Source organism: Trachurus trachurus (genome assembly GCF_905171665.1).
Source record: "Trachurus trachurus genome assembly, chromosome: 22".
NCBI lineage: Eukaryota > Metazoa > Chordata > Actinopteri > Carangiformes > Carangidae > Trachurus > Trachurus trachurus.
In genome coordinates, this window is record NC_139907.1 from 2,691,363 (window position 1) to 2,717,684 (window position 26,322).

At 40.8% G+C, this 26,322-nt stretch overlaps 1 protein-coding gene across 1 annotated transcript in view; it reads right to left on the reverse strand.

The window, feature by feature from the left end:
• Positions 1 to 26,322, reverse strand: part of akap6 (A kinase (PRKA) anchor protein 6) — a gene marked incomplete at both ends in the record, with an annotated part of 204,851 nt that overhangs the window by 78,010 nt on the left and 100,519 nt on the right. The window contains 2 exons of the mRNA XM_083998470.1: positions 10,972 to 11,092; positions 22,771 to 22,904. Coding sequence (XP_083854596.1) covers positions 10,972 to 11,092; positions 22,771 to 22,904 — 255 coding nt within the window. The remainder of the gene's footprint in view (positions 1 to 10,971; positions 11,093 to 22,770; positions 22,905 to 26,322) is intronic.

Below are 26,322 nucleotides of genomic sequence, written 5' to 3' on the forward strand. Positions count from 1 at the left end.
AGAGCTAATTTCCATCTGTTGCCCATAAAACATGAAATAAACACAATGTTTTGTCCATTCCCACACTCATCATGAACCCCCCTATATGTATATATTAGGGATATCACGATTATAGATTTTCTTGGTACGATTATTGTCGGAGAAAAAAAATCACGGTTATTATGCATTAATTAATTTGACAACACTATGAATATGTAAAATCAAATAAAGTAAAAATATTTACACAACATATTTAAGTATCTATTAATATAGGACCAATTATTAACCCCCAATTAGGGGGAAGTGTTTGAAATATTCAAGTCAAGTGACACGCTAACATTTAAATTCTTACCTATTCAATGTTACGTTATAGGTAAATGGACCGGTATCTGTGCATTTACCTTCACTTTGGTTCCGACATAATCTTTGTTTTTTTGAAAGTGACAGTATTTATGAATCTTTACGATTAATTAATTGTGGCGTTTAATACCACGATTAGCCTATAAAACAAGTGACATACCTATATATATGTATTTAAGAAGAACTACTAATTACATGTGCAAATAGAATCAAAATTGCACTGAAGAATATAAAAGAGTAGCGATTAATGTGACATGAATTATACAAAGTGCATGTGTGATATGCATTTTGCTATCTAAACTTTAACAAATAGCATCAATTAACAGTATAAACATGACGGATCAATAATGTTCCTGTATCAACTGTTAAAAAAGTAAAAGAAGCTCGGTTCACCAGCTGCAGCGTCGCCGCCACACGTTAATAATCAGTTAATATCGTCGTCGTCGTCGTTGAAAACAAACTTGTGACGTGAACAGGACACGACGACGCGTCATCTGGACAAATAAACTTATGATGTCGTCTCTCTCTCTGTCTGTGTGTGTGTGTGTGTGAGTGAGTGGAAAAATCAGAGTGTGTGCTTCTGGTTTGGACCAGAGATAACCAGGCAACCAGTAAAAACACACACAGACACACACACTCTCTTTATATATGTGTGTGTGTGTGTGTGTGTGTGTGTGTGTGTGTGTGTGTGTGTGTGTACGGCCTCAGACAGAGCTCCTCTGTCGCACCAACACTGATTGGTTTTGGAACCCAGTTAATGAGCAGGTGTGTGTGTTCATGTGTGTGTGTGTGCGTGTGTGTTTGTGTGTGTGTGTCCGTGTGTGTGTGTGTGTGTGTGTGTAGCCCAGCATTCCATCAGAGCACCATGGGCTATTTGAAATGAGAATTTAGCGGCAGGGATGCACACACACACACACACACGCACACACACATGAACACACACTCCTGATAGCCACTGTAATTAGTTGGACTCCACTGGAACTTGCCACAGGGAGAGAGAGAGGGAGAGAGAGGGAGAGAGGGAGGAGGAGGGGGAGGGAAGGAGGAGAGGGGGTCTGTGATGACTTAATGCAACAAAATGTTTTCAAATGAAATCTTGAGTGAATTTACTTTTAATTTGTCCGAGAGAAGCTCCGACACATTCTGTCATGTCACACAACACACGACTAAACTACATCATATAAGCCACACATATAGCTATATTATAGGCTGTGTATCCAATATGTATAGTATATGTCATTATCAAAGATCCAGTATTGATTATATAGGCTAATAATCAGTGATGAGAATAATAGTGTTACTTTTTACAGTAACAAGTAATCCAAAAAGTTACTGTTTCCCCCGTTACAACGCTGTTACTATTAATGACAATAAAATGTGCAGTTACTTGACTCAATAAGTCCCGTCACAAAAAAATACACCCGTTAAAGTGAAGCAAATTATAAAGCCTATACATTATTTTCAGTCCATTAATTGGTCGGAAAAGAGCTGTTTATCTGGAACTAACCAACTTCCTTTACACAGAGAGGCTTGGCGACGCGCTGTATCACTCCGCCTCAGCGTGAGGAAGAGGCGGAGGGATACAGCGCATCGCGGAGCCTCTCTGTGCGGAGGAATACTGAATGAGTTGGTTAGTCCCAGATAAACAGAAGGGTTAGGGAGGGAAGTCCAAGTAATTTGACACATTTTTTAGGACTAAAACTAATTACTTTTTAAAAGTAACGTGCCCAACACTGCTAATGATCAACAACCTTGTTTCACGTGCTAGCATGCTAACGTTTGCTAACTTGCCGTAGAAAGCAAAGTTACAAAGTTAAGAAAGTTGTTACATATAGCCTACAGGTTTGGTCATAAAGTTACATTTTGGAAAAGTATTGGACAAATCTTTGATCTGATGATGATGCTGATGATGATGTATCAATAGGCTATCTGATCGATTGACATCCACTGCCTCATGTGGCTGTGCAGCTAACATGGCTAAAACAAATGTTAGCAGTGCGAGGCGTTCCGTCATGATGTCACCATTGCCGTGACAACAACACAGGAAACTCTATCATATAAGCCGCATATATATCTATCATTTAAAATATCATTATCAAAGATCCAGTATTGATTAGGTTATATAGGCTAATAATCAACAACTGGGTTTCACATGCTAGCATGCTAACGTTTGCTAACTAGCCGTAGAAAACAAAGTTACAGCTGAGGATGATGGGAAAGTTGTTACACTGACAGGTTTGGTCATAAAGTTATATTTGTGAAAAGGTTGAAATCTCATCATGATGACGATGATGCATCAATATCTGATCGATTGACATCCGTTTGTTGCCTCATGTGGCGGTGCAGCTAATGTGGCTAAATCTTAGCGTTGTGAGGCGTTTGCAGGTAAACCGGCTCTGTAGCAACGTTTAGTTCAGTTCAGTTCAGTTCAGTTTAGTCTGTTTTTTTTGTCTGATCTGCGTTTAAAGGCTCAGACCGAGTCGTTTGTAATCAATATCAGCTGATTGGGATTGATCAGAGCGTCTTTAATGCTCTGGTTTCCTGTTGTTCTCTGCTGCTGTTCCACCTACGGCTGCTTCTCATTTGTAATTCAAACTTTCACTGATACCAAATGTGTTTCTATACGATAAAGAGACATCAAATATTCACTTCCTGTGTGTGTGTGTGAGTTATGTCCATGCTTTAATGTTTCCTCTGTTTACTTCTGAATTACCTGTGTGTGTGTTTGTGTGTGTCTACGTGCGTGCGTGTGTGTGTGTGTGTGGTTATTTCTGGTCACTAAGGGACTCTGGGGGCCACAACCTTGATCATCCATTGGCTGAACTACAGGGGCCTTGATGTGTGATTGGTTGACAGCAGCTACAAGGTCTGATGCTTGTTTCAACTCCCCGTGGACACACACACACATACACACACAGTACACACACACACACCATCTGGGTGTGTAGCTACACACCAGTAATCAGGGAAGTACAGATGAAACACACACCGGAGAAAATGAGGATGAATGAAATTAAACAGAAGAAAGAAGAAAGGATGGAGGGTGTCACAAGAGAAAGAAGAGAAGAGAAGAGGAGGCGGGAAGGAGGAGATAAAGCAGTGTTGTGTTGTGTTGCGTTGTGTTGTGTTGCATTGTGTTGTGTTGTGTTGTGTTTACACAGGACTCAGCTGTGCAGTCGACAGCATTTAGCATCAGAGCTAATTAGCAATCAATGTGTTTCTGCACATAAACACAACAGAGACCTGAGGCTGCAGGTTGTAGCTGCATGTGCACAACACACACTGTGGGAAACTGCACCAACAACTTCCAGCCCATCTTAACTTTATTTATTTCATATTTAAATATCTATATATGGCCTACAGTATATAATATAGTATTTCTGTTTGTTTTTCCTCTCTGTCCATCACGCTATGCTACGTCTCGTCACTTTCTTCGTCTTTATTTTGCTTCAAAGCGACACGTAAAGTGAAACAGGAGATCTGATCTCTGATGATTATTAGTCTCCTACATTTCCCATAATGCACCTCAGGAGCTTCTATTATTAAACCCTGACCCTGCCTGGTAAAAGCACATGTGTTTAAAACCCTCCTGTCGTCATTCTGGGTCAAATTGAAACCAATCTGTTCCCTTCCTCCATCCTTCCTTCTTTCCTTTCTCCCTTCCTTCTTTCAACAATCCTTTTCCCTTCCTTCCTTCCCTTCATCCTTACTTCTTCCTTCCTTCTTTCCTCCCCTTCGTCCTTCTTCTTCCTTCCTCTTTTGATCCAGTTGACCTAATCTGTTCCCTATCCCTCCATCTTTCTTTCCTTCCCTTTTCCCTTCATTCTTTCCACAATCCTTCCTTCCTTCCTTCCTTCCTTCCTTCCTTCTTTCCTCCCATCTTTCCCTTCCTTCCTTCCTTCCTTGCCCCGTGAGGACAACATGAGGGTTAAATCAACAACAACAACCCTTAAAGCTCCACATACAAACTGTCTGTTAGTAAAGTAGTAGTGACCTGCATGTCGTAGGTCGACTGATCGATGATGACTCACACGATGACATCACTGCTGCTGCTGCAAACGTGTCATTAGCTCGTTTCTCTGATTGGCTGCAGATGATGTCACTCTGCTCTTTTCTTTCTCTTTTTTTTACATTATTCAACACTTTTCCAGTTGTTAATCACAAGTTTAGAAAAGATTTTGGTCCAAATCTACTGATTTCTGTGTGTTAGTGTGTGTGTGTGTCGGTCCATCTTGTAACACACACACACACACACACACACACACACACACACACACACACACACACACACACACTCTCTCTCTCTCTCCTTCCTCCCTCCTTTCCAAGGTTGATAAGTGCCTCCATCTAACATCACAATAAACAGTAGAGGCTTCGTCTGCCAAGCCGCTCTGCAGAAACAACTGTCGGCCCAGCTTTCCTTTTCCGGAGGACACACACACACACACTTACACACACATAGACACACACATACACACACAGACTCACACCCCCAAAAAGAACAACTTTTGTTGGGCCCGGCCGTTGCCATGGTTACCGGGTTGAGTCCCTCCAGCATTTTTTTGGGGGGAGCAGCACAGCACAGCGAGGTTCTGTAACGTTCTCATGGAGGCAAAGAGAGAGAGAGAAAAAACACAACGAGGAGGAGGAGGAGAAGGAGGAGGGGGAGAACACACACACACACACACACACACACACACTCAGATGCAGGCAGGCGTGGTGAAATCTCCCAGCATGCCTTGTGTCCTGTAGCCCAGTGTTGTGTGTTTGTTCTGTTGTCAATGAACAAGTTACGACAAAAACTAAAAACATTCAACTTTTCATCCTCCAGCTGCCATCCCTCCATCTTTGCTCTTTCTCTTCCTCTTTGTCTTTCATCCCTCTCTTCTTTCCTCCGTTAATCATATGATATCATTCATATCTATCTATCTATCTATCTATCTATCTATCTATCTATCTATCTATCTATCTATCTATCTATCTATCTATCTATCTATCTATCTATCTATCTATCTATCCTTTCCTTCCTTCATCGCACTCTTTTCTTTGTTTTCTGAATTCATTATCCTTCCATCCATCCATCCCACACTTTCCTCTGCTTCATCCCTCCATCTTTAGCACCTGCTCTTTCTCTCCCTATCCATCCATCTCTTCTTTCTTTCTTTCTTTCTTTCTTTCTTTCTTTCTTTCTTTCTTTCTTTCTTTCTTTCTTTCTTTCTTTCTTTCTTTCTTTCTTTCTATATATCTATCTCCCTCCACCCTGACACTCCATCCACCCATCATCCTTCCTTCACCTCACTCTTTTCTTTGTTTTTTGAATCCATCCATCCACCTTTCTTTTCATTATCCCTCCATCCATCCATCCCACACCTTCCTCTGCTTCATCCCTCCATCTTTAGCCCCTGTTCTTTCTCTCCCTACTTGTTCATTCATTCATTCATCCATCTCTTCTTTCTTTCTTTTCTATCACTCCATCCTACCTCCACTGTTCCCTCCTGTTTTCTCTCTTCTTCCCTCATCACTCCATCCCTATCTACCTATCTACCTATCTATCTATCTATCTATCTTACACGCAACTTTGTAGCTGAAAACAGAACATAAATATGAAAAAAATAATTAATTGTCTCTTGAATCAATGCCCTTATAGATTAAAAACTGATCACTGTGTGTGATTAATCAATCACAGAGTTAAATGTTTGATACAAGAAGCTATAAAGTGACTAAATGAAAGTCAAACTATCACATTTACCTGTGATTTAGCCTATATTAATGTTACTGTAACACTTTGCTGCTGAGGCTGAACACAGGACGTGTTTTTATTTAATTTTTTTGTATTCATTCATTTATTTATTTATTCTTTTATCTTAAAGGAAACCGGATTATTTCCCAAACAGAACCAACAACACCAAGTGCAAACACACAGAGACATAAAGTGAGATCAGACCGAGCTCCCAGCATGCAGCAGTAGCAGCAGTTCACCGTATACAACACAACCGGCCTGTAGCTGTAGCTGTAGCTGTAGCTGCGTCTGAGAGACACAGAAACAGTAGAAGGAGGCGACCTTGGACCGGGCAAGGAGACGCTGTCGAGCTCCACATCAATATTTTAACAGGAGAGTTGACACATCAAAAAAAAAAAAAAAAAGAGAGAGAGAGAAGAGAGAGAGAAAGAAGAAGAAGAAGAAGAATGCCCAGCGATTCCAGAGTCATCTAAAATTCATGCATGCATCATCACCACCATGAATATTCATACAGAGATGAATATTTAAGTGCAACTCCTATGGAGAAATTAGGTTCATCTTTACACTTATCAATAATTCGCAGGCCAGGTGAGTCTCATCGGCCGCTAAATAAATCATACCTTCACACACACACACACACAGGCGCGCGCACACAGACACACACATAGAGTCTTTCTATAGCAGTGAGGATGTGCGTTGACACAGTGTGTTTCTCATCTCGTATCCTCGACCTCATAAAGAAACAACCTGAACCTGAACCATAAACCAGCTGGAAAACAACACAATGTGTGTGTGTTGCCTTGCAGCAGGGCCTTCTGGGTAATGAGTTTGATCTCTGAAGTTAGCGTTAATGTGGTCGATATATGAGTGTGTATATGTGTGTGTATGTGTGTGTAGAAGACTTTAACATTCATACATAACACAAAGATTTCAAAATGGACTGAATCAGAGCAGGTACGGTGGCCCTGAGGGGTCAATGCACTGCACCGGACCTGGCTGCTTGTTTGGTTTTTACAACTATTAAAGGTCCAGTGTGTAATATTTGTCAAGGTTTATTGGTAAAATTTGAATATACTACCCATGAATATATTTATATGAGTGAATAATCGCTATGAAATAAAATTTGTTTAGTTTTCGTAGCCTTGTAGGCTCGTGCTTTAGAGAGTGTTGCCATCTTGGGCCGCCATGTTTGTACGGCAGCCAACCAGAGAGCACGTTTTGTGAGTTTCGCGTTCATAAATAAACCAACGAAGAACGAGGAAGGAAAGAAGGAGGAAAAGCAAACAGCAGACATATATTTAAAATGGTTTAGATTTTCACCTCATCGACGGTAGCGAGGGAGTGTGAACGCTGCAAACTAGAATCTGAACGCCGGATGTTGCGGTTTTACGCCTATTTTACACACTGACTGGACCTTTAAAATATCAATATCTATAGGCTATAGATATTACTGCAAATACATGGTGCTAATGTTGCCTTAATATTAGCACATAACAGTGTTGTGTTGAGTTTCTTAAATTGCAACACATTGACGCCTCAGGGCCACCGTACAGAGGTCCAACAGCAGGTGAAATGGGTGAATAATAATCCATTTACTCAATAGACAGTGTGTGAGTCTTTTGGTGATGGGCTCAAAACATTTTTTGTAAATGGAACGGTATAACCCTTTAATTTACAGGTCGCTAATTACGTGACAATATTAATAAAGAGCCAAGAAAAAACAATTAATTGCATAGAAATAACGGTAAGTTTCATAGTAACATCATGTTTTTCATAAAGGTTATATATTACACATTCTTTTCATGCTTTTTCTCCACCAAGTTGTTGTAATTGACTGATATTTCTGGGCTGTTTCTACGCAATCAATCGACATTTCTTGACATTATCACGTTATTAACCGCCTGTAAATTAAAGAATTAATAAGAACTGCATCATGGGAAATCGTTGTGATACTAATAATAGTTCACTGACCTCATGTTACAGTGAAGGTCACGACCACAGTGTTAAATAAACTTCATTTACTGTTTAAAAGACGTCATTTTCTAAGTGTAGGAAGAGTCGCACAAGAAGTCTGTCTTTGATCTGAGGGTGTGTGTGTGTGTCTGTGTGTGTGTGTGTGTGTGTAGTGTGTGTACATATGTGTGAAGGACAAAAGAGGATGAGTCAGATCTCTAATCATAACACATGCTGCTTTTCTGTCTGACTCATTTGGCTGCAGTGAAGTCATTACACACACACACACACAAAGACACACACACACGCACTAAAAAACACACACAGACACACAAACATGCACAAAAACTCTTTCTCAAATAAACACACACAAACCACAGAAACCGTCTCACACACACACACACACACACACACACTTCTATGATATGGTTATGAGGGAAGCGACGCCGTGTAATCCCATTCTCCTTGGTGAGGATGAAGACTGTGTGTGTGTGTGTGTGTGTGTGTGTATGTGTGTGTGTAGAGAGGTGAGTGAAGGATGCTGGCAACAGACGAACTGATAGATGAATGAAACACGGGCCGAAGACATCATCATCATCATCATCTCTATATTCAAACACTTTGATTAACAGACAGAGGTGGCTGATGGGAGATCTGTGACATCACAAAGCGGTTTGACTCGTTTTGCTTTTATGCATTGATCGTCTGTGGTTTTTTTTTCTCTATTTAGGCTAAATAATATTCTGTACATAACAATACATATCTTTGATTTATATATATACAGCTCTGGAAAGACCAATTTCTCTGTTTTTACTATATAATAATAGGTATGTGTTTGAGTAAAATTAAATTTTAAAAATTTAGTTTTATTCTGTGAACTACCGACAACATTTCTCCCAAAATTTAAATAAAAATATTGTCATTTAGAGCTTTTATTGGCTGAAAATGACTCAACTAGTCTAAATAACAGAAAATATCAAGTCTTTTCAGACCTTGAATAATAATAATGCAAAGAAAACATGTTCATATTTATTCCTAAACAACACAGCAAGAATATTTTTGTGGGATAATGTCAATGTTTAATCCCAGCAGTGGTTTTTATTCATTTTCCTATAAAACCAGACGTGGTTCAGGTGATGAGCTCATCAGTGTGAGTTGTGTTTGTGTTGGTATTTATGAAAAAGAAAAGAAAAGAATGACTGTCATACATGTAGATGCTTTTAAGAAACATTTGTGAAAGTTGTCTCTCATTTTTATATATTTGTACCAGAGGAGGCTGGTCCATTGAGGCAGAGGAGGTTGGTCCTCCTCTATTTTTGAGAGGCAAAAGGAAAATTTATTTTTTATTTAAGAAAGAGTAACTGGTTGAAATAAATCATTACCAAATCTCAGTATAATTTATAAAATATTATATATGTATTTTATCATAAAAAAAGTTTGTTTTTTGGAAGAAAATCCACTTAAAACGGCTCAACTGCGCCGCCAGCAGGCTCAGGAGACAGAGCAGGCTGTGTGAGGAGCAGGGAGCAGGAAGGTGGGGGCTCTACGGAGGTGGCAAGATTTTTACCTCCCTAACTGGCCTCGGGGCGGGATCTTCTTCCATTGACTCAATGCATTTAGGATGTCTTCATCCTGACCTGTGATTGGCTAAGACACGTAAAATGACGTCATGACGGAGGAGGCTCTTCTGTACCAATCAGCAATCAGAACACAAGATTGACAGCAGGTTGGTCCAATGACAGTTCTCCAACCCCCCTTGGTTACTGTTGCTATGTGCGCCAAACTTTCACTCCCAGCCGTGCTGCTTATGCTGCTCCTAGCACAAGAAATACGGAGTTTTCAGAGATATTGGCATCGATTTGAAAGGAAATATCAGCAGATTTCTGGATAAACTGTTAGGAGATATCAGAGAGAAGCAGTCAGAGAGATTGTTAATAGTTTTCAGTTACGTGACCTGGGCAGCTGGAGGGTAAACAAAGACACGACCAGACTTTTTTTTTTTTTCTCCGCCATCAGCTCAGGTAAAAGCATAGCTATATCTAAGAGGTAAAAGCCAAATATGTATGTAATTTGAGTGGAACACTTTGTTTTGTTATTAATAATTACAGATTTTCATGGTTTTTGTTTTTCCTTTTTAAATCAGAGGGTGTAAATCCCCACTGTGGCATTTACAGGTGTTGAACACTGGCCTGCTTTTTTTTTTTTTTACATCCCACATCCAAGATCATGGCTCTGTCTTTTTCATTAGGCCTGTGTTAATCTGAAAACAGTAAGATTTAATAAAATTATGTTGTTTTTAAGAAATCTTGTAAGACATTGTTTTACTGTTTAATTTTCATTGAATATAATAAAGTAGGGAGAAGTAGTGCTATAAAATAAAATGAGGCCGTGGACTGGTGTTCCTCCTGTCCTCCCTAATTTTTTCAGTCACCAGCCGCCACTGATTTGTACATAGTAAATTCTTTATATTTCTATTCCTTACTTGTGTATCCTGTACTCTTAAGTGAATTCTCCACACATGGGATCAATCAAAACTCTTATTTCTCATGTTAATTCACTTGAAACTAACAGAAATAAATCAACCAAACTGACTTGATTGATTGATGTAATATGTCTGTTGGTCTGTAGCTCCGCCCCCTGGCCGGAGAAAGTATCGACCAATCAGAGCTCTGTTTGTGTTGAGGTGGAAGATGGATGTCTAAAAGTTTGCAGCTTCTGGTTGGAGGAGGAGACTGAAGACTGAGGAGGAGGACGGCATGTGATGGAAGTCAAGACAAGACAGGAAAAGAAAAGAAAAAAAGAGAAGAAAAGAAAAAAAAAAGGAAAAGAAAAGAGAGCGACTTCCAGCACGTGGAGGAAAAGTTTGAGTGTTTTGAAGTTTGTGAGTCAGAGGAAGAAGAAGAGAACAGAACACAGAGAGAGAACAGAGCTCGTCTTACCTTGAAGAGGTGATGCCTCTGCTCCTCTGACATCATCAGCTGGTGGCTGTCCGTTACCATGGCGTCCATGTCCATCAGCCAATCCCAGAGCTCCTGGTACTCGGCTTCAAACTCCTGCAGACTGAGAAGAAGAGAAAGAGAAACAGAAATAGATTATTATTATCTGTCATATTTCCTGTTCTTTTTCTTTATCTTTGTGTTATTATGACGTTTGTTCGTGGTTTTAACAGCTGCATCTTTAACTGAGCTGAAACTCAACACTCATATTTAATAAGATGATCCAATCCCTCCCCCCTCGGCTCTTTGTGTAGTGTGCAATGAATCCTGGGAAATGTTGGACCACGGAGGAATCCATCCACACGTTTGGATCCTTTGTTGTTGTGGAGGAACTGAAGAAAAAGCTGTGAAAGGGGACGAAGCCTCTGAAGGAAAGTCCGTCCTCTCTCCTCTGAGGACAGGAAGTCCAGCTCCTACAGCCACAAGAGCTGGTTGATTATTTATTGATCATTTTACACGTTGATATTGAGTCGAATAGTGTGAATACTTTGTTTTATTGACAATCAAACAGCCAGGCTGATGCATGTTTCACTGCTTCAGAATAAGATTTATTACATTATTCACCTTAATAATTCTGAAATGAATGAACAGTGATGGGATGACGGCGTTATGAATGAACAGTTTTGCTAACGGTGCTACTTTTTTCAGTAACGAGTAATTAAAAAAGTTACTGTTTCCCCCTGTTATAACACCATTACTATTACTGACAATAAAATGCTCTGTTACTCGTAAGTGTGCGTTATATACATCAACTGGTCGGAAAAAAGCCGTGGCGCGCCTATCACTCTGCCTATCAGCTGTTTGGATCAGCGGTGTGTGGAAGAGGCGGAGTGATAGGCTACAACGCGCCACGGCTTTTTTCCGACCAGTTGATATATAACGTATAATGTATAATGATACAGAGCCTGCCTGTATGGAGGAATACTGAGTGAGTTGGTTAGTTCCAGATAAACAAGGGTTAGGGGGGGCAAATCCCTAGCCTGGGGTTACCCATGATGCCTTGCGTGCAAATTTATCTGCTCTGCAAGTCAGTCTGGAAACCATGGAGGCAATTTTTCCCTGAACGAGGAGGGAGCCAATCACAGAACGGGGGAGAGGGGGCAGCAAGACGATGACGACGACACACCGAAGCTACTTTGTTGTCGATCCAACATGGCGACAGATGCTTTACCGTTCGATGCAGCGTTAAAAAAATGTTTTAAGTAGTTTAGACTGCAAAATTATTTTGAAAAAAGAGCAACGTTTAGCGGACGGATTTCTGTCGCTCTACATAAGTCATGGGGTATGATTGATACGATTGGCTATAAGCTACGTACAGACGCATTTGATTGACATTCGTAGCGCCCAATAAACATCTCTGGGCTTTCATAAACCACGCCTCAAATACGAAACAATGAACGGGTGGTTCCCAGACCGAATCTCAATCTACATTGAGATGAGGTCTGGTGTTAGCCAGGCTACCAAATCCAAGTAATTTGACATATTTGAGCATTTTATTTAAAAACAAACAAAAAATAACGCAATAGTTACTTTTCCTGGTAATTAGTTACTTTTATAATGCAGAAACTCAGTTACCTTTTGGGGAAAGTAACAAGTAACTATAATTAATTACTTTTTAAAAGAAACGTGCCCAACACTGTAAATTAATTATGATGGATCAGTGTTTCCTCTACACCACCGTTCATCATTCTTTTTTTTTTCTCCAACGTTTTCAATCGTTAGTTGATCTTTGGTAATTTCAAAGTTAGACGTGTGAGTCTCTGCCTCCTTCTTTCTTTTCTCTTTCCTCCTCCTCCTCCTCCCTCCCTCCCCCTGTCCTCTCACCTCCCCCCTCCTCCTCCTCCTCCTCGACACGGGATCACATCAAATATTTATGCTGCTTGGAACAGGGGCCGATTGCTCAAACACACACATTACTGTCAGCCGTTTTGTTAAAGGTGTGTGTGTGTGTGTGTGTGTGTGTGTGTGTGTGTTTATTATTTATATATTCTCTGGTTCTCGGCCTCGGAGGGACGCGCCAACATGTTTCTCAACATTAGCGGTGAAATTGTTTGGAATTCTCCGGTCGCCGACGACGACGACAGTTTGACAGCTCTGTCAGGCCCACAGCGTTTCCACGACAATTCCCTCACACACGCACACACACACACACACACACACACACACACACACACACACACACACACACTTAAAGTATACGTACACGCTTGTCAAAGGCGACCGCACACGCTGAAGCTCGATCGCACAAAAAACAACGGTGGCACAAATACACAAAACAACACGACAGAACACACAGCTATAGCCTATTGATAATCACACACACATACACACACACACACACACACATACAGACACACACACATTAAACAGTAAATAAGTCCAAACAAACGCACACACGACAACTTGAGGAGCTGTCAGAGCGACACAGTAAACTATGAATGAAATTACAGAAACAAGAAAAGAAAAGAAAAGAAAAGAAAAGAAGAGAAGAGATGACCTCCTCCCTCGCTCCCTCTCATTCTGACTCTCCCTCGGGCTAAATTGAGTCTCGACTATAATTCATTCATTCACCTGTTAATCCAATCGCTACAAGCCCCGCCCCCTTCCACCAACACCTTGACCTTGTCACGAAAAAAGTCTTAAAAGCTTCTTATTCTTCTGTGCTTTTATTTTGAAGGGTTCATCCATGATCTAAAGATATAAAAATCATCTCCTCTCAGCTTCTCTCTGCAGCTAGTAACAACAGGTCGGTGTCAGCAAATCAGAAGAGAGGAGAGGCCTCTAAGCCTCTCTTCTGATTGGCTGACTGTTTTCTAAAGTGATCCAATACAAAATAAAAAATAAAAAAAGAGCAGATTTCAGAATAAAACACTCAGAGAAATCAAATCTTGCAAGTTGTTGTTGGATGGTGGGTCCAGGTGGTGGTGGTGGGCGGGGCTTAGTTGTGACATCACAAAGTGACAGGAAGTCCTAACGGCTAGTTTTAACACTTTAATGGAGCTTTAACACAAACATCTACCTTTATTTTGAAGGAGCTTTAACACAAACATCTACCTTTATTTTGAAGGAGCTTTAACACAAACATCTACCTTTATTTTGAAGGAGCTTTAACACAAACATCTACCTTTATTTTGAAGGAGCTTTAACACAAACATATACCTTTATTTTGAAGGTGCTTTAACACAAACATCTACCTTTATTTTGAAGGAGCTTTAACACAAACATCTACCTTTATTTTGAAGGATCTTTAACACAAACATCTACCTTTATTTTGAAGGAGCTTTAACACAAACATCTACCTTTATTTTGAAGAATCTACCTTTATATTTTATCCACAGTTTTCTAAAGGAATGATCTTCACTTTCTAAACTTTTCTCCTCCACATCCACACTTCACCTCCTTTTCTAAAACTGTCTTTACTTCCTGTTTCCAGTGTCTATGTCAGTTCATCTTCCTCCCTCCATCTTCCAACCTCCTCCTCCTCCTCTTCCCATCCCATCCTCCCTCCATCTTTCTCCTCCTGGGTCCCATCTCTCCCTCCCCCTCTCCCTCCCTCCCTCTCTCCCCCTCTGCTTGTGATTCTCAATGAAATAAAAACTAAACAGAGAAGAGGAAGAAGAGGAAGAAGAAGGAGAAGAAGCGAGCGCTGCTTCCTTCCCCTGAGGCGGTCGGTCTTCCTCTTCCTCATTATGCGTCGAGCAGCGCGGCCCTTTTACTGACTCAGACAGATGAAGCAGATACAACACACAACGCACAGATTGTTTTCTCTTGTCGTTTGTCGTTTCTTCTTCCACCCCCCTCCTCCCCCATCCCTCCTTCCTCCGTCTCAGTCTTGTTCCTGCACTAATGTTAACTAAACACTTTGTAAAACAGGATCTCTCGGGGGGTTGGAAGACGAGAAAACAGACAAATCGGAGAGCAAGGAGCGACGTGGCGGCGGCTCGGCGGCTCTGCGGGGCTGCGTTCGACACCGGGACGACGACGGTTTCACAGCGTTTGAAGTGTCAGCTCCTCTTCTCTCTCTGTCACACGACAACGGAGAGCGTGGGAGTGTGTTACAGCGAAGCCGATCTGACACTTTTTAAGTCACTTGAGGAAATTCAAATTACAGGAATCTATTATTCATTTTCCTCAACTCGTCGTGTAATTCCAGTCAACAGAGGAATCGGCTGGAATGTAACAGGTATCAGACTAGTGACGACGATGAGATTTAAAAGGGACATTTTGGAAAATTGGTCCATTGCCATAATCCCTATAGTCATAGCAGTAGGTTCGTTACCTTTAATTGTCGGTGCAAGTTGTTTTTAGAACGGCAGAGCAGAGCCGTGAGCTGCTCAGAGCTACGCTACGGAGGCTCATTATGGGATTTCTTGGTTTCCTTCATCAAACTAATCAAATACACAATCCAACAACTCCACAACGCTCTGGTGGACAAGTTGTGACCTGCACATTCACCACGCTATGAGATAATAACACAACGTTACCAGACAGAGTTGTTTTAGAGGGAAATACAGAGACTGCTTGATGAAAAACTGTCCCTGAAGGCAACGCGCATCAGCGGTTTTGCATGAATTTCCCTCTAAAACAACTCTGTCTGGTAACGTTGTGTTATTATCTCATAGCGTGGTGAATGTGCAGGTCACAACTTGTCCACCAGAGCGTTGTGGAGTTGTTGGATTGTGTATTTGATGAGTTTGATGAGGGAAACAAAGAAATCCCATAATGAGCCTCCGTAGCGTAACTCTGAGCAGCTCACGGCTCTGCTCCGCCGTTCTAAAAACAGCTTGCACCAACAATTAAAGGTAACAAACCTACTGCTATGACTATAGGGATTATGGCAATGGGCCAATTTGCCAAAATGTTGAACTATCCCTTTAAACTGAAAATACAGTTGAATTTGCCCGGAATTGTCCTTTAACTAACAGGTCTGGAGGTGAAGAAAAAACTGTTGGTTCACAGTTAAGTTTAAATCAGTGTATCGTCCTCCATCTTCTCTTTTTTCATAACTTCTCAGCTCTCTCTCTCTCTCTTTGTGTCTAAACAAACACAAATTACTCTCTGAAAGCCAATACGGATTCAGATCTAAACGAACGACATCACTGGCACTAATAGAATCCATTGAAGATATCACAAATGCAATAGATCAGAAACAGTATACAGTTGGAATATTCATAGACCTAAAAAAAGCTTTCGACACAATAAATCATAACATATTAATCAAGAAACTAGAGCAGTATGGCATCAGGGGAACAGTATTGGACTGGGTGAGGAGTTACCTGAACAACAGGAAACAGTTTGTGAAGTTGGGTGACTATTGTTCAGCATGTTTGGACATTACTTGTGGCATCCCACAGGGGTCAGTTTTGGGCCCTAAGTTGTTTATTTTATATATCAATGACATATGCATGGTATCAAAAGTACTTAAGCTAGTGCTATTTGCAGATGACACAAGTATTTTTGGCTCTGGTAGTGATCTACAACTCCTAATGCAAGAGATTAATACAGAATTAATTAAATTTAAGCTATGGTTTGATAGAAATAAACTGTCATTAAATTTGAGCAAAACAAGAATAATCCTCTTTGGGAACTGCAGATCTAATACACAAATGCAAATTCAATTGGATGGGGTTGTTATTGAAAGAGTCAATGAGATCAAATTTCTGGGGGTTACAATAGATGATCAAATCAGCTGGAAATCTCATATTAATCATGTACAAACCAAAGTGTCACGAAGCATTGCAGTATTAAATAGAGCAAAACAGGTTCTGGATCACAAAACACTCCGCATTCTATACTGTTCACTAGTCCTTCCTTATCTAACTTACTGTGCAGAGGTTTGGGGGAATAATTACATAAGCACAATAAATCTACTCATCACTCTGCAAAAGAAAGCTGTAAGGGTCATTCATAGGGCAGGATATAGGGATCACACAAATTCTCTTTTCTTACAGTCAAAACTACTGAAATTCAAAGATCTTGTTAATCTACAGACAGCTCAAATAATATTTAAAGCAAGAAACAACTCACTGCCTGGAAATATTCAAAAATTATTCATTGAAAGGGAAGGGGGTTACAACTTAAGGGGAAAATTTAACTTCAAAATCAGGAACATACGAACAACAAGAAGGAGCTTTTGTGTTTCTATCTGTGGAACTAAACTATGGAACAGTTTGAATGTGGGGTTAAAAGAATGTCCAAACATAATCCAGTTCAAAAAGAAATACAAAGAAATGATTTTCAGTATGTACAGAAATGAGGGTGTCTGACAACCACAAGGTGCTTATTATTATTTATTTGGGTATTATTTACCCACTTAGTTATTTGTTGCTCGGTTCATGCTACTTTCAGTTTGTCTTTGTATGTATGAATGTGTTTGTATATGTTTTTATATGTATATGACTATATAGAGAGATAAAGATTAGTAATCATATGTTAGAATAAATCTATATGTATATAAATATAATAATATATTAGAATAAATCCAGTTAAATAACTCATAAATTAACTTACTGTATATATTATAATGACTAGATAACCTGATAAATAATTTATGAATAAGGGGTGGGAGTAAATAAGTTTTACTTCTTCCCACTCCTTTTCGGATATGAAACAAACAAAACAAAACAAAACAAAAACAAAAAAAATCAAATTACCTTTATTTTTCAATTATTTTCTTTTATTTTTTTTATTATATATATATATATATATTTCTTTTTTTGTTCATATGTTGTTTTTGCAAAGTTTTTATATGTTATGTCTGTCCATTTCTGTATTATGTTTTATTTCTTTTAACATGTCCGAAATAAACTTAAAGCAGAAGTGAGTGATCCGGTCGTTTTCGCTAATGCTGCGTTCCAGGCAGGCTTTTGAAATCGTAAATTACAGCTTCAAGTCACAACTTACGACTTTGTAGCGTTCCAGGCAACCCACTCGTGTTTTTCCGACCTGTTTTACCGGTGAAAGTCACTATAACGGCCACTCGTAACTTCTGACCCGTGAACTCGTACCAGATCGAACTGGTACCACTTCACGGTCGGAAAAATACGAGTTTCCTTGAACGCACCATAACAGTCCTCGTCCCTACGTCGCCACATTCACGGCGTTCCTTGGCTGCACACACAGCCCTGCATGCCGTTCTCTCTCCTCATTGGATAAAAACTGTAGGATACGATAAATGTTTTCTCCTCGGCTCAGAGCAGAGCAGAGTGACTGACAGACCCGTGTTTCAGTCCAAACACTCTATGTAAGTGATTGCTGTCGGAAGATACAACTATTTAAGACTTATATTAACACAAATATATCACTCACTTCTGCTTTAAACTAACTAACTAACTAACTAACTCTTTCTTTCTGTTTCTCTCTCTCCGTCTGCGGCTGCCACGGTGACAGCAGCTGTAACCACTGTCTCTAATTCATCATCCTATAATATACAGCAGGGAGAGGAGGATGAAGAGGAGGAGGAGGAGAAATGTCAGGCAACAGGAGGAAGAGAGAGAAAGAGAGAGGGAAGTGGAGGAAGAGGGGAAATGGGAGGAAAGGTGAACAGAGAGGAAGTGAGGAGAGGAGATGAGGAAGAAGAGGAAAGAAGAGGAGGATGGAGAGAGTGAAAAAGAAGAGGTGAAGGAAGGAGGGAGGGGACAGTGAGGAAGAGGGGGATGAAGAGACGGAGGGAAAGGTTGAATGAGTCATATTGGCAGCCGTCACCTTTCAGTCAGAGGCGCAGGAGGATTTATGAGGTGATTCACTGACACTCGTCTAATGGATTCATCCACCGCTCGCATTAAAACACAGGGAGGAGGAGGAGGAGGAGGAGGGGGACGGCAGCACGGCGCCCCCTGCTGGCCACTCATCCATTCACACACTCACTCATTCACTCACTCACTCATTCAGAAGAAGAAGAAGAAGAAGAAAACGAAAAAGAAGAAGTAGAAACAAAACTGAACGGCTGAAAATCCAGCCGATGACATCATCACACTTCATCAGGTCCAATTCATTCATTCATTCATTCATTCATTCATTCATTCATTCATTCATTCATTCATATTGTAACTCATTCTTCTCTCAGTTCATTCATTCATTTATTATTCATAATTATGTAACTCATTCATAAATAATAATATTCTTTGGATGATTTACACATTTAGTTGTTTGTCCACTCACTCACTCACTCACTCACTCACTCACTCACTCACTCACTCACTCACTCACTCACTCACTCACTCACAAATTAGTTTATTTTTCTTTTATCTATATTTTCTGACTCATTCATCCTTCATTTACTCGTTCTATTCATGCATTCATTCATCCTTGTTTATCAAAAACTCAATTCATTTTTTTACTTAATCATCGTTTGATTAATGGATCCGACCTTTCACCATTCATTCATTCATTCACTCATTCATTCACCTTCTTGTTCCTGCATTAATTTGTTTGTCCACCAGTTCATTCTTTCACTCAATCACTCATTCATTCATTCATTAATTCATTGACACACACTGATCCTCTCTTCAAAGAGCTTATGAATGAATGAATGAATGAATGAATGAATGAATGAATGAATGAATGACTTTGACGACATCTTGAGATGATAAAGTCTCATTAAAAAAATGTATATTGTTAAAAAAATATATTAAATATTAATTATTATACTATTTAAACTTATAAACTATAATTATATTGCATATTATGTTATAATTGATGGTGTGAGTAGGAAATATTGTCTCATATGGATAAAAATGGATTAAAAAACTCATTTATTTTAGAATATGTGATAAATAAAATGTTTGATAAAGAAAAATGACTCCAGTTGAACGAGTTGATTGGACCTGAGCTCGTTATCGTGTCGTTAATTGAGATGTTTTCGATGACATCACAGACTGACCTTCATTTCCTTCACAACTCAACCAAAACCAGACAAAAAATACAAATCTGCACTGAGCTCAGAGCAGGAAAACATGGAACATCCACTCACTAGCACCAAACTCATCACACACACCACTGCACTGGACACACACATACACACACACACACACACACACACTGATGTATGTGAAAAGCAGCAGCTAATATATGAATAACCAATTAGTATCCAACACAGCCGATGTAAATTACTGAAACATTACACTGCAGCCTCAGAGGAGCAGAGCGCACAAACACAACACAACAAAATGAGTCTTTCATTTACATCTGAGTGTGTGTGTGTGTGTGTGTGTGTGTGTGTGTGTGTGTGTGTGTGTGTGTGTGTGTGTGTGTGTGTGTGTGTGTGAGAGAAAGAGCGAAAACAATTCCTATTTCTCTTATTTAACTCAAACACACAGTCTGCAGCCACAAAAACCAAGTGCTGCCACCAACACTGCAATTTACGCTCAATTTGAACAGATTTGAGTGTGTGTGTTTGTCTTTGTGAGTCTTTGTGTGTCTTTGTGTGTGTGTGCCGCTGCATCCTTCATGTAAGTCGGTGTGACGACACCCATAAAGTCTGCAGAACACAACACACGACGGACTCACAGAGCAATTTAAGCTTCATTTGTCATTTGCATACATACAACTTTGTGTATGTTTTTATTGTGTAATCGTGTGTGTGTGTGTGTATGGTGTGTGTGTGTGTGTGTAGTGTGTGTGCGCCCTGTGTGTGTGTGATAACCGCGGCGACAGACTCCTCAAAGCCGAGGATGAAACGGCGAGAGGCAGCGTGACCAAAGATGCCGCTCGCTGAGCTCGGCCACAGCAGATTACTGCTGTTAACACTCCTCCTCTGTGTGTGCGTGATTACACTCTCCACTCTGTGTGTGTGTGTGTGTGTGTGTGTCTGTGTGTGTGTGTGTGTGTGTGTGTGTGTGTGTGTGTCATATGTAACTATGTGTGTGTTGTTTTTTGTGCGTTTCTTCCTCTGTTGTTGTGTCTTTCTCATCATCACAGCAACAACGAACAACAATCATCTGCAGAATGAATCCGGCCACAGCCTCGTCTTCCTCCGGTCCAGAACTGGCCTGGTTCTGTGGCCCACATCTGGCCACATCAGGTCCAGATGTTCCCAGATTCTACCTGCACATCTGGACCGACTCTGGTGCTCACACTCAAACTCTCCTGGCAGACTCGGCCCAGATGTGGTCGTGGATCTGGGACTATGCTGGGCCAGAGGAGACACCTGCTACACTGATGATGCTAAGTAGGAGGTTGTGACTTCTAAACTATATGTGTGGTGGCCTGGGAAAACCCTTGACATGGTGGGATTTTGACATTTTCATTTTTTGATATTTCCATAAACTAGAAGTTTTCAGCCATTCATAACTGTTTGAATAACTGAGATAGCCCTTTCAGATCAAAAGTTATGGGCAATTTAATCTATTATGACCAAAAAACTGAAAAGTGAGAAAAATGGCTTTAACATTGCTGTTTTAACCCTCTAAAGACGAGTGTTTTACAAAACATTAAACAACGTCTGAACCGTTTATGATAAAGACGAGCTGTAAACTGTATCTGAATCGTGTGACTTTCTGCTTTCCGAGGGTCCTTGAATGTTACCTCTACAATAACAACAGACCTGTCTCCTCTAGCGCTGCTGCAGCTCAGCTGTGCTGTGTCTCAGCTGAAAATGAAACGCTTCACTCGCCACAAAAACATAAAAATAAGTACTTTCCGTTTTGTTTTCTTAAAATATTTATTCACCACGATGTAGTAGGGAGTTCAAAGTACCAGAATCACACAAAATATCAAAATCGTGGAAATAGTACTTTTCCACCTATTTTGGCTATTTGCCACAATCGAACGTCAGCGACATCCGATGGGTTTTCCCAGGCCGATACACAAATCTAGTACTAAATAGGGGTGGGAGAAAAAATCGATGCACATAAATATCGCGATATCCTTTTTGACGATTTTTAAATCGATTTTTTTGTTCAAAAATCAATTTTTTTTTTTTTAAATATTGTGCAATGTGCATTTGTTCGCCTTTTTTACATACAGAGAGTCCAGGTTTTGAAAAGGGTTTAAGTTCACTTTATTATGGAGTATGTTAATTTATAGACTTCTACAATATTTGTGTGCAGATAAATGTTAAAAATGCAGACTAAAAATCGAGAGAATCTGCAATATCGTAGAATCGCAATTTAAATCGAATCGCCATCCAAAAAATCGTAGAAGAATCGAATCGTGAGAAAAGCATATCGTCCCAGGCCTAGTACTAAACTATTTGTATAATGTTACTATAGTGTAACGTTCATAGAAAAGTACATAATTAAAAATGTTCCTAATTTAGGAAAACTTTAAATATGAACTATCATAACTGTGTTTCTAACGTTCATAACAAACTAAACTGTTTAAAAATTGGTCAAAAACTGAGCAAGTTCTGGTTGTTTTAGTTGAACCAGTTGCACCAGAGGCTTAAAGCTCTGAGGGAGCGAGAGGACAGAGCCAAGATGGCGGCCGTGTGGCGATGCCGTGTCATTGGACAGCAGCGCTGGATGAGTCATCTAGTCTCGTTATATCAGGTCTCCCTCGCAAAAGAAATCCAACCTCAAGGGACAAGCTGGTCAAATAAAGGTAAAATAAAATAAAAAATACATATCTATGGCTTTTACTTTCTTAAGCACCCACTTCCTGTCTCTGAACTTTCAGCTTCTTAACTTCCTGTACAGGTGACTGACTGAAAACAGGCTTTTATTTTGGCGTCATCGCAGGATATGTGATCAAACCAACTTTCCTGCGCACACACACATATGTTCGTCCCAGTGGTGTGTTTACCTGTTGCTCCGGGGCAGCTGGCTGCTCTGCTGCCTCCTGCTGGCCGGCGCCGGGTACTGCAGGCCGCTCAGCTTGACGGCCATCTGCTCCAGAGCGGCTCGCTGGGCTTCACACTGACTGGAGATCAGCTCAGTCTGGAGGACGAGACACAGAGACAGAGACAGAGACACGGAGGTCAGTGCTGGGACGGGAAGTGGACACAGTATGGGTGAAACTATGAGCTGCAGCCGCCTGCTGAAAGTCAAACACAATTCGTTATAAAGGGATAGTTCAACATTTCGGCAAATTGGCCCATTACCATAATAATCCCTATAGTCATAGCAGTAGGTTCGTTACCTTTAATTGTCGGTGCAAGCTATTTTTAGAACGGCGGAGCAGAGCCGTGAGCTGCTCGGAGCTACGCTACGGAGGCTCATTATGGGATTTCTTGGTTTCCCTCATTAAACTCATCAAATACACAATCCAACAACTCCACAACGCTCTGGTGGACAAGTTGTGACCTGCACATTCACCACGCTATGAGATAATAACACAACGTTACCAGACAGAGTTGTTTTAGAGGGAAATTCATGCAAAACTGCTGATCCGTGTTGCCTTCAGGGACAGTTTTTCATCAAGCAGTCTCTGTATTTCCCTCTAAAACAACTCTGTGTGGTAACGTTGTGTTATTATCTCATAGCGTGGTGAATGTGCAGGTCACAACTTGTCCACCAGAGCGTTGTGGAGTTGTTGGATTGTGTATTTGATGAGTTTGATGAGGGAAACCAAGAAATCCCATAATGAGCCTCCGTAGCGTAGCTCTGAGCAGCTCACCGCTCTGCTCCGGCGTTCTAAAAATAGCTTGCACCGACAATTAAAGGTAACAAACTTACTACTATAGGGATTATGGCAATGGGCCAATTTGCCAAAATGTTGAACTATCCCTTTAAAGTGAAGCGACACAGTAAACAACCTCTGTGTGCATGTGTGCAAGTGTGAGTGTGCGAGTGTGTGTGTGAGTGGGATCATCTTCCTCTGAGTGTGATTAGCTGTTTTATTGCAGATGAATGAGATCGGGCCGTGCACTGTTTTTGACGGACGTGCCCTTTAAAGCCCCGCGAGCAGCCAACAAGCCACTAGAAACACACTCCAGGCTTATCCTGCACTCTCATCTCATCTCAGCTCTCTCACACACACACACACACAGACACACACACACTTGTATGTACATGTATATGCATATAAATGTATATACACACTGATTTCTCACGCACGCACATTTAGCACAAATCGCTTTTCTCTGGCACAAATTACCACACAAACACACACAATAAACATACACATACTCGCACATCGAGCTGCTCTTTCTCACAAATTATCCTTCACACACACACACACACACAGACACACACACATCAGAGGTAGTCGCACTCAGTATCCAGACACAATCATATAGAGGCACTCAGCACGCCGCTCAGATGTAATTGCATACAAACTATATGGAGATGAGGCTTCAATTGAACCAATGAAGGCAGAGCGGGTGCGCACAAACACACAGACACACACACACACACACACACATATATATATATATGACGGGCTGTTTTTTTTTCTCATTCGGTAACAATCTGAATAAAGTGTCGTTGCGTGGCGTCGCCATCCGATCTACTTAGCGGACTCGGCGGAAGGATCTGGAAAGGTCATCCAATCTGTGTAAGGCAGAGCGGCTCAATCAGAGAGCTAATAAACAAACCGGCAATACACAATCAACAGCGCTGTCTGCATCTCTGTGTATGTGTGTGTGTGTTTGTGTGTTTTGTGTGTATGTTTTGTGTGTTTTGTTTGTGTGTGTGTGTGTGTGCTGCTATTATAGAAATGAAACTAACTGGAAGCTCTCAGAGAAAATGTTTCTCACTTTGTCTAAATGTCTCTCCACTTCCATTCATTACCTCTGCTCCATGCTGCAGGCTGGATGCTGCAGGCTGCAGGTTACCGGCTGTTTGCTGCCTGGTTAGTCGAGCACTGACTCAGTAAATCAGCCCAGTTGTTCATTAGTTGGTTTGATTGTTCTGTTTCGTTTGCTAATGCCTTCGACTCATGAGGCAACAGAGAGAGAAAGGTTCTGACCTTGACTTTAAAAGGATAGTTCAACATTTTTGGCAAATTGTCCCCATTGCCATAATCCCTATAGTCATAGCAGTAGGTTTGTTACCTTTAATTGTCGGTGCAAGCTGTTTTTAGAACGGCGGAGCAGAGCCGTGAGCTGCTCAGAGCTACGCTACGGAGGCTCATTATGGGATTTCTTGGTTTCCCTCATCAAACTCATCAAATACACAATCCAACAACTCCACAACGCTCTGGTGGACAAGTTGTGAGCTGCACATTCACCACGCTATGAGATAATAACACAACGTTACCACACAGAGTTGTTTTAGAGGGAAATTCAGAGACTGCTTGATGAAAAACTGTCCCTGAAGGCAACGCGCATCAGCTGTTTTGCATGAATTTCCCTCTAAAACAACTCTGTGTGGTAACGTTGTGTTATTATCTCATAGCGTGGTGAATGTGCAGGTCACAACTTGTCCACCAGAGCGTTGTGGAGTTGTTGGATTGTGTATTTGATGAGTTTGATGAGGGAAACCAAGAAATCCCATAATGAGCCTCCGTAGTGTAGCTCTGAGCAGCTCACGGCTCTGCTCTGCCGTTCTAAAAACAGCTTGCACCGACAATTAAAGGTAACGAACCTACTGCTATGACTATAGGGATTATGGCAATGGACCAATTTGCCAAAATGTTGAACTATCCCTTTTTAAATGTGTGAAGGTCGGTGACCGTCACAACCTTTTAACCTTGAACCGACAGGTGATTCAGTCACATGTGTGAACGAGGAGCGACAGCCAATCAGAGAGGAGGATTCAACCTCAGTGAGAGTTAGTGGAGTTAAACTGCTTCATGTGTTTACCTGCAGAGACCAGGATGGAAACAATAACAAGGGTGTGTGTGTGTGTGTGTGTGTGTGTGTGTGTGTGTGTGTGTGTGTGTGTGTGTGTGTGTGTGTGTGTGTGTGTGTGTGTGACTCAGTTAAGAGGCTGTAACGTAACACACACACACACACACACACACACACACACACACACACACACACACACACACACACACACAAACACAGAGTGAAGCAATTTCTCCTGTACGCCTTCAGGACACAGAACTGGAACACGGTGCTTAAAATACACATGCACAACCACACACACACACACACACACACACACACACACACACACACACACACACATATGGACATATACACACACAAATACGCACACACACACACACACACACAGTGATGAGTTGGGCTGTTTCCCAGTCTGAAGGATCTTCAAGGATTTCTATCAGAAATTATTTCTCTTCAAACCAGACTCATGGCTCCATCTGTGTGTGTGTGTGTTGGTGTGTGTGTAAGAGTGTGTGTTGATGTGTGTGTGTGTGTTGGTGTATGTGTGTAAGAGTGTGTTTGTGTGTGTGTGTGTGTGTCTACTGAACTGTAACAAGGATCAAAACAAAAGTAAAAATGTA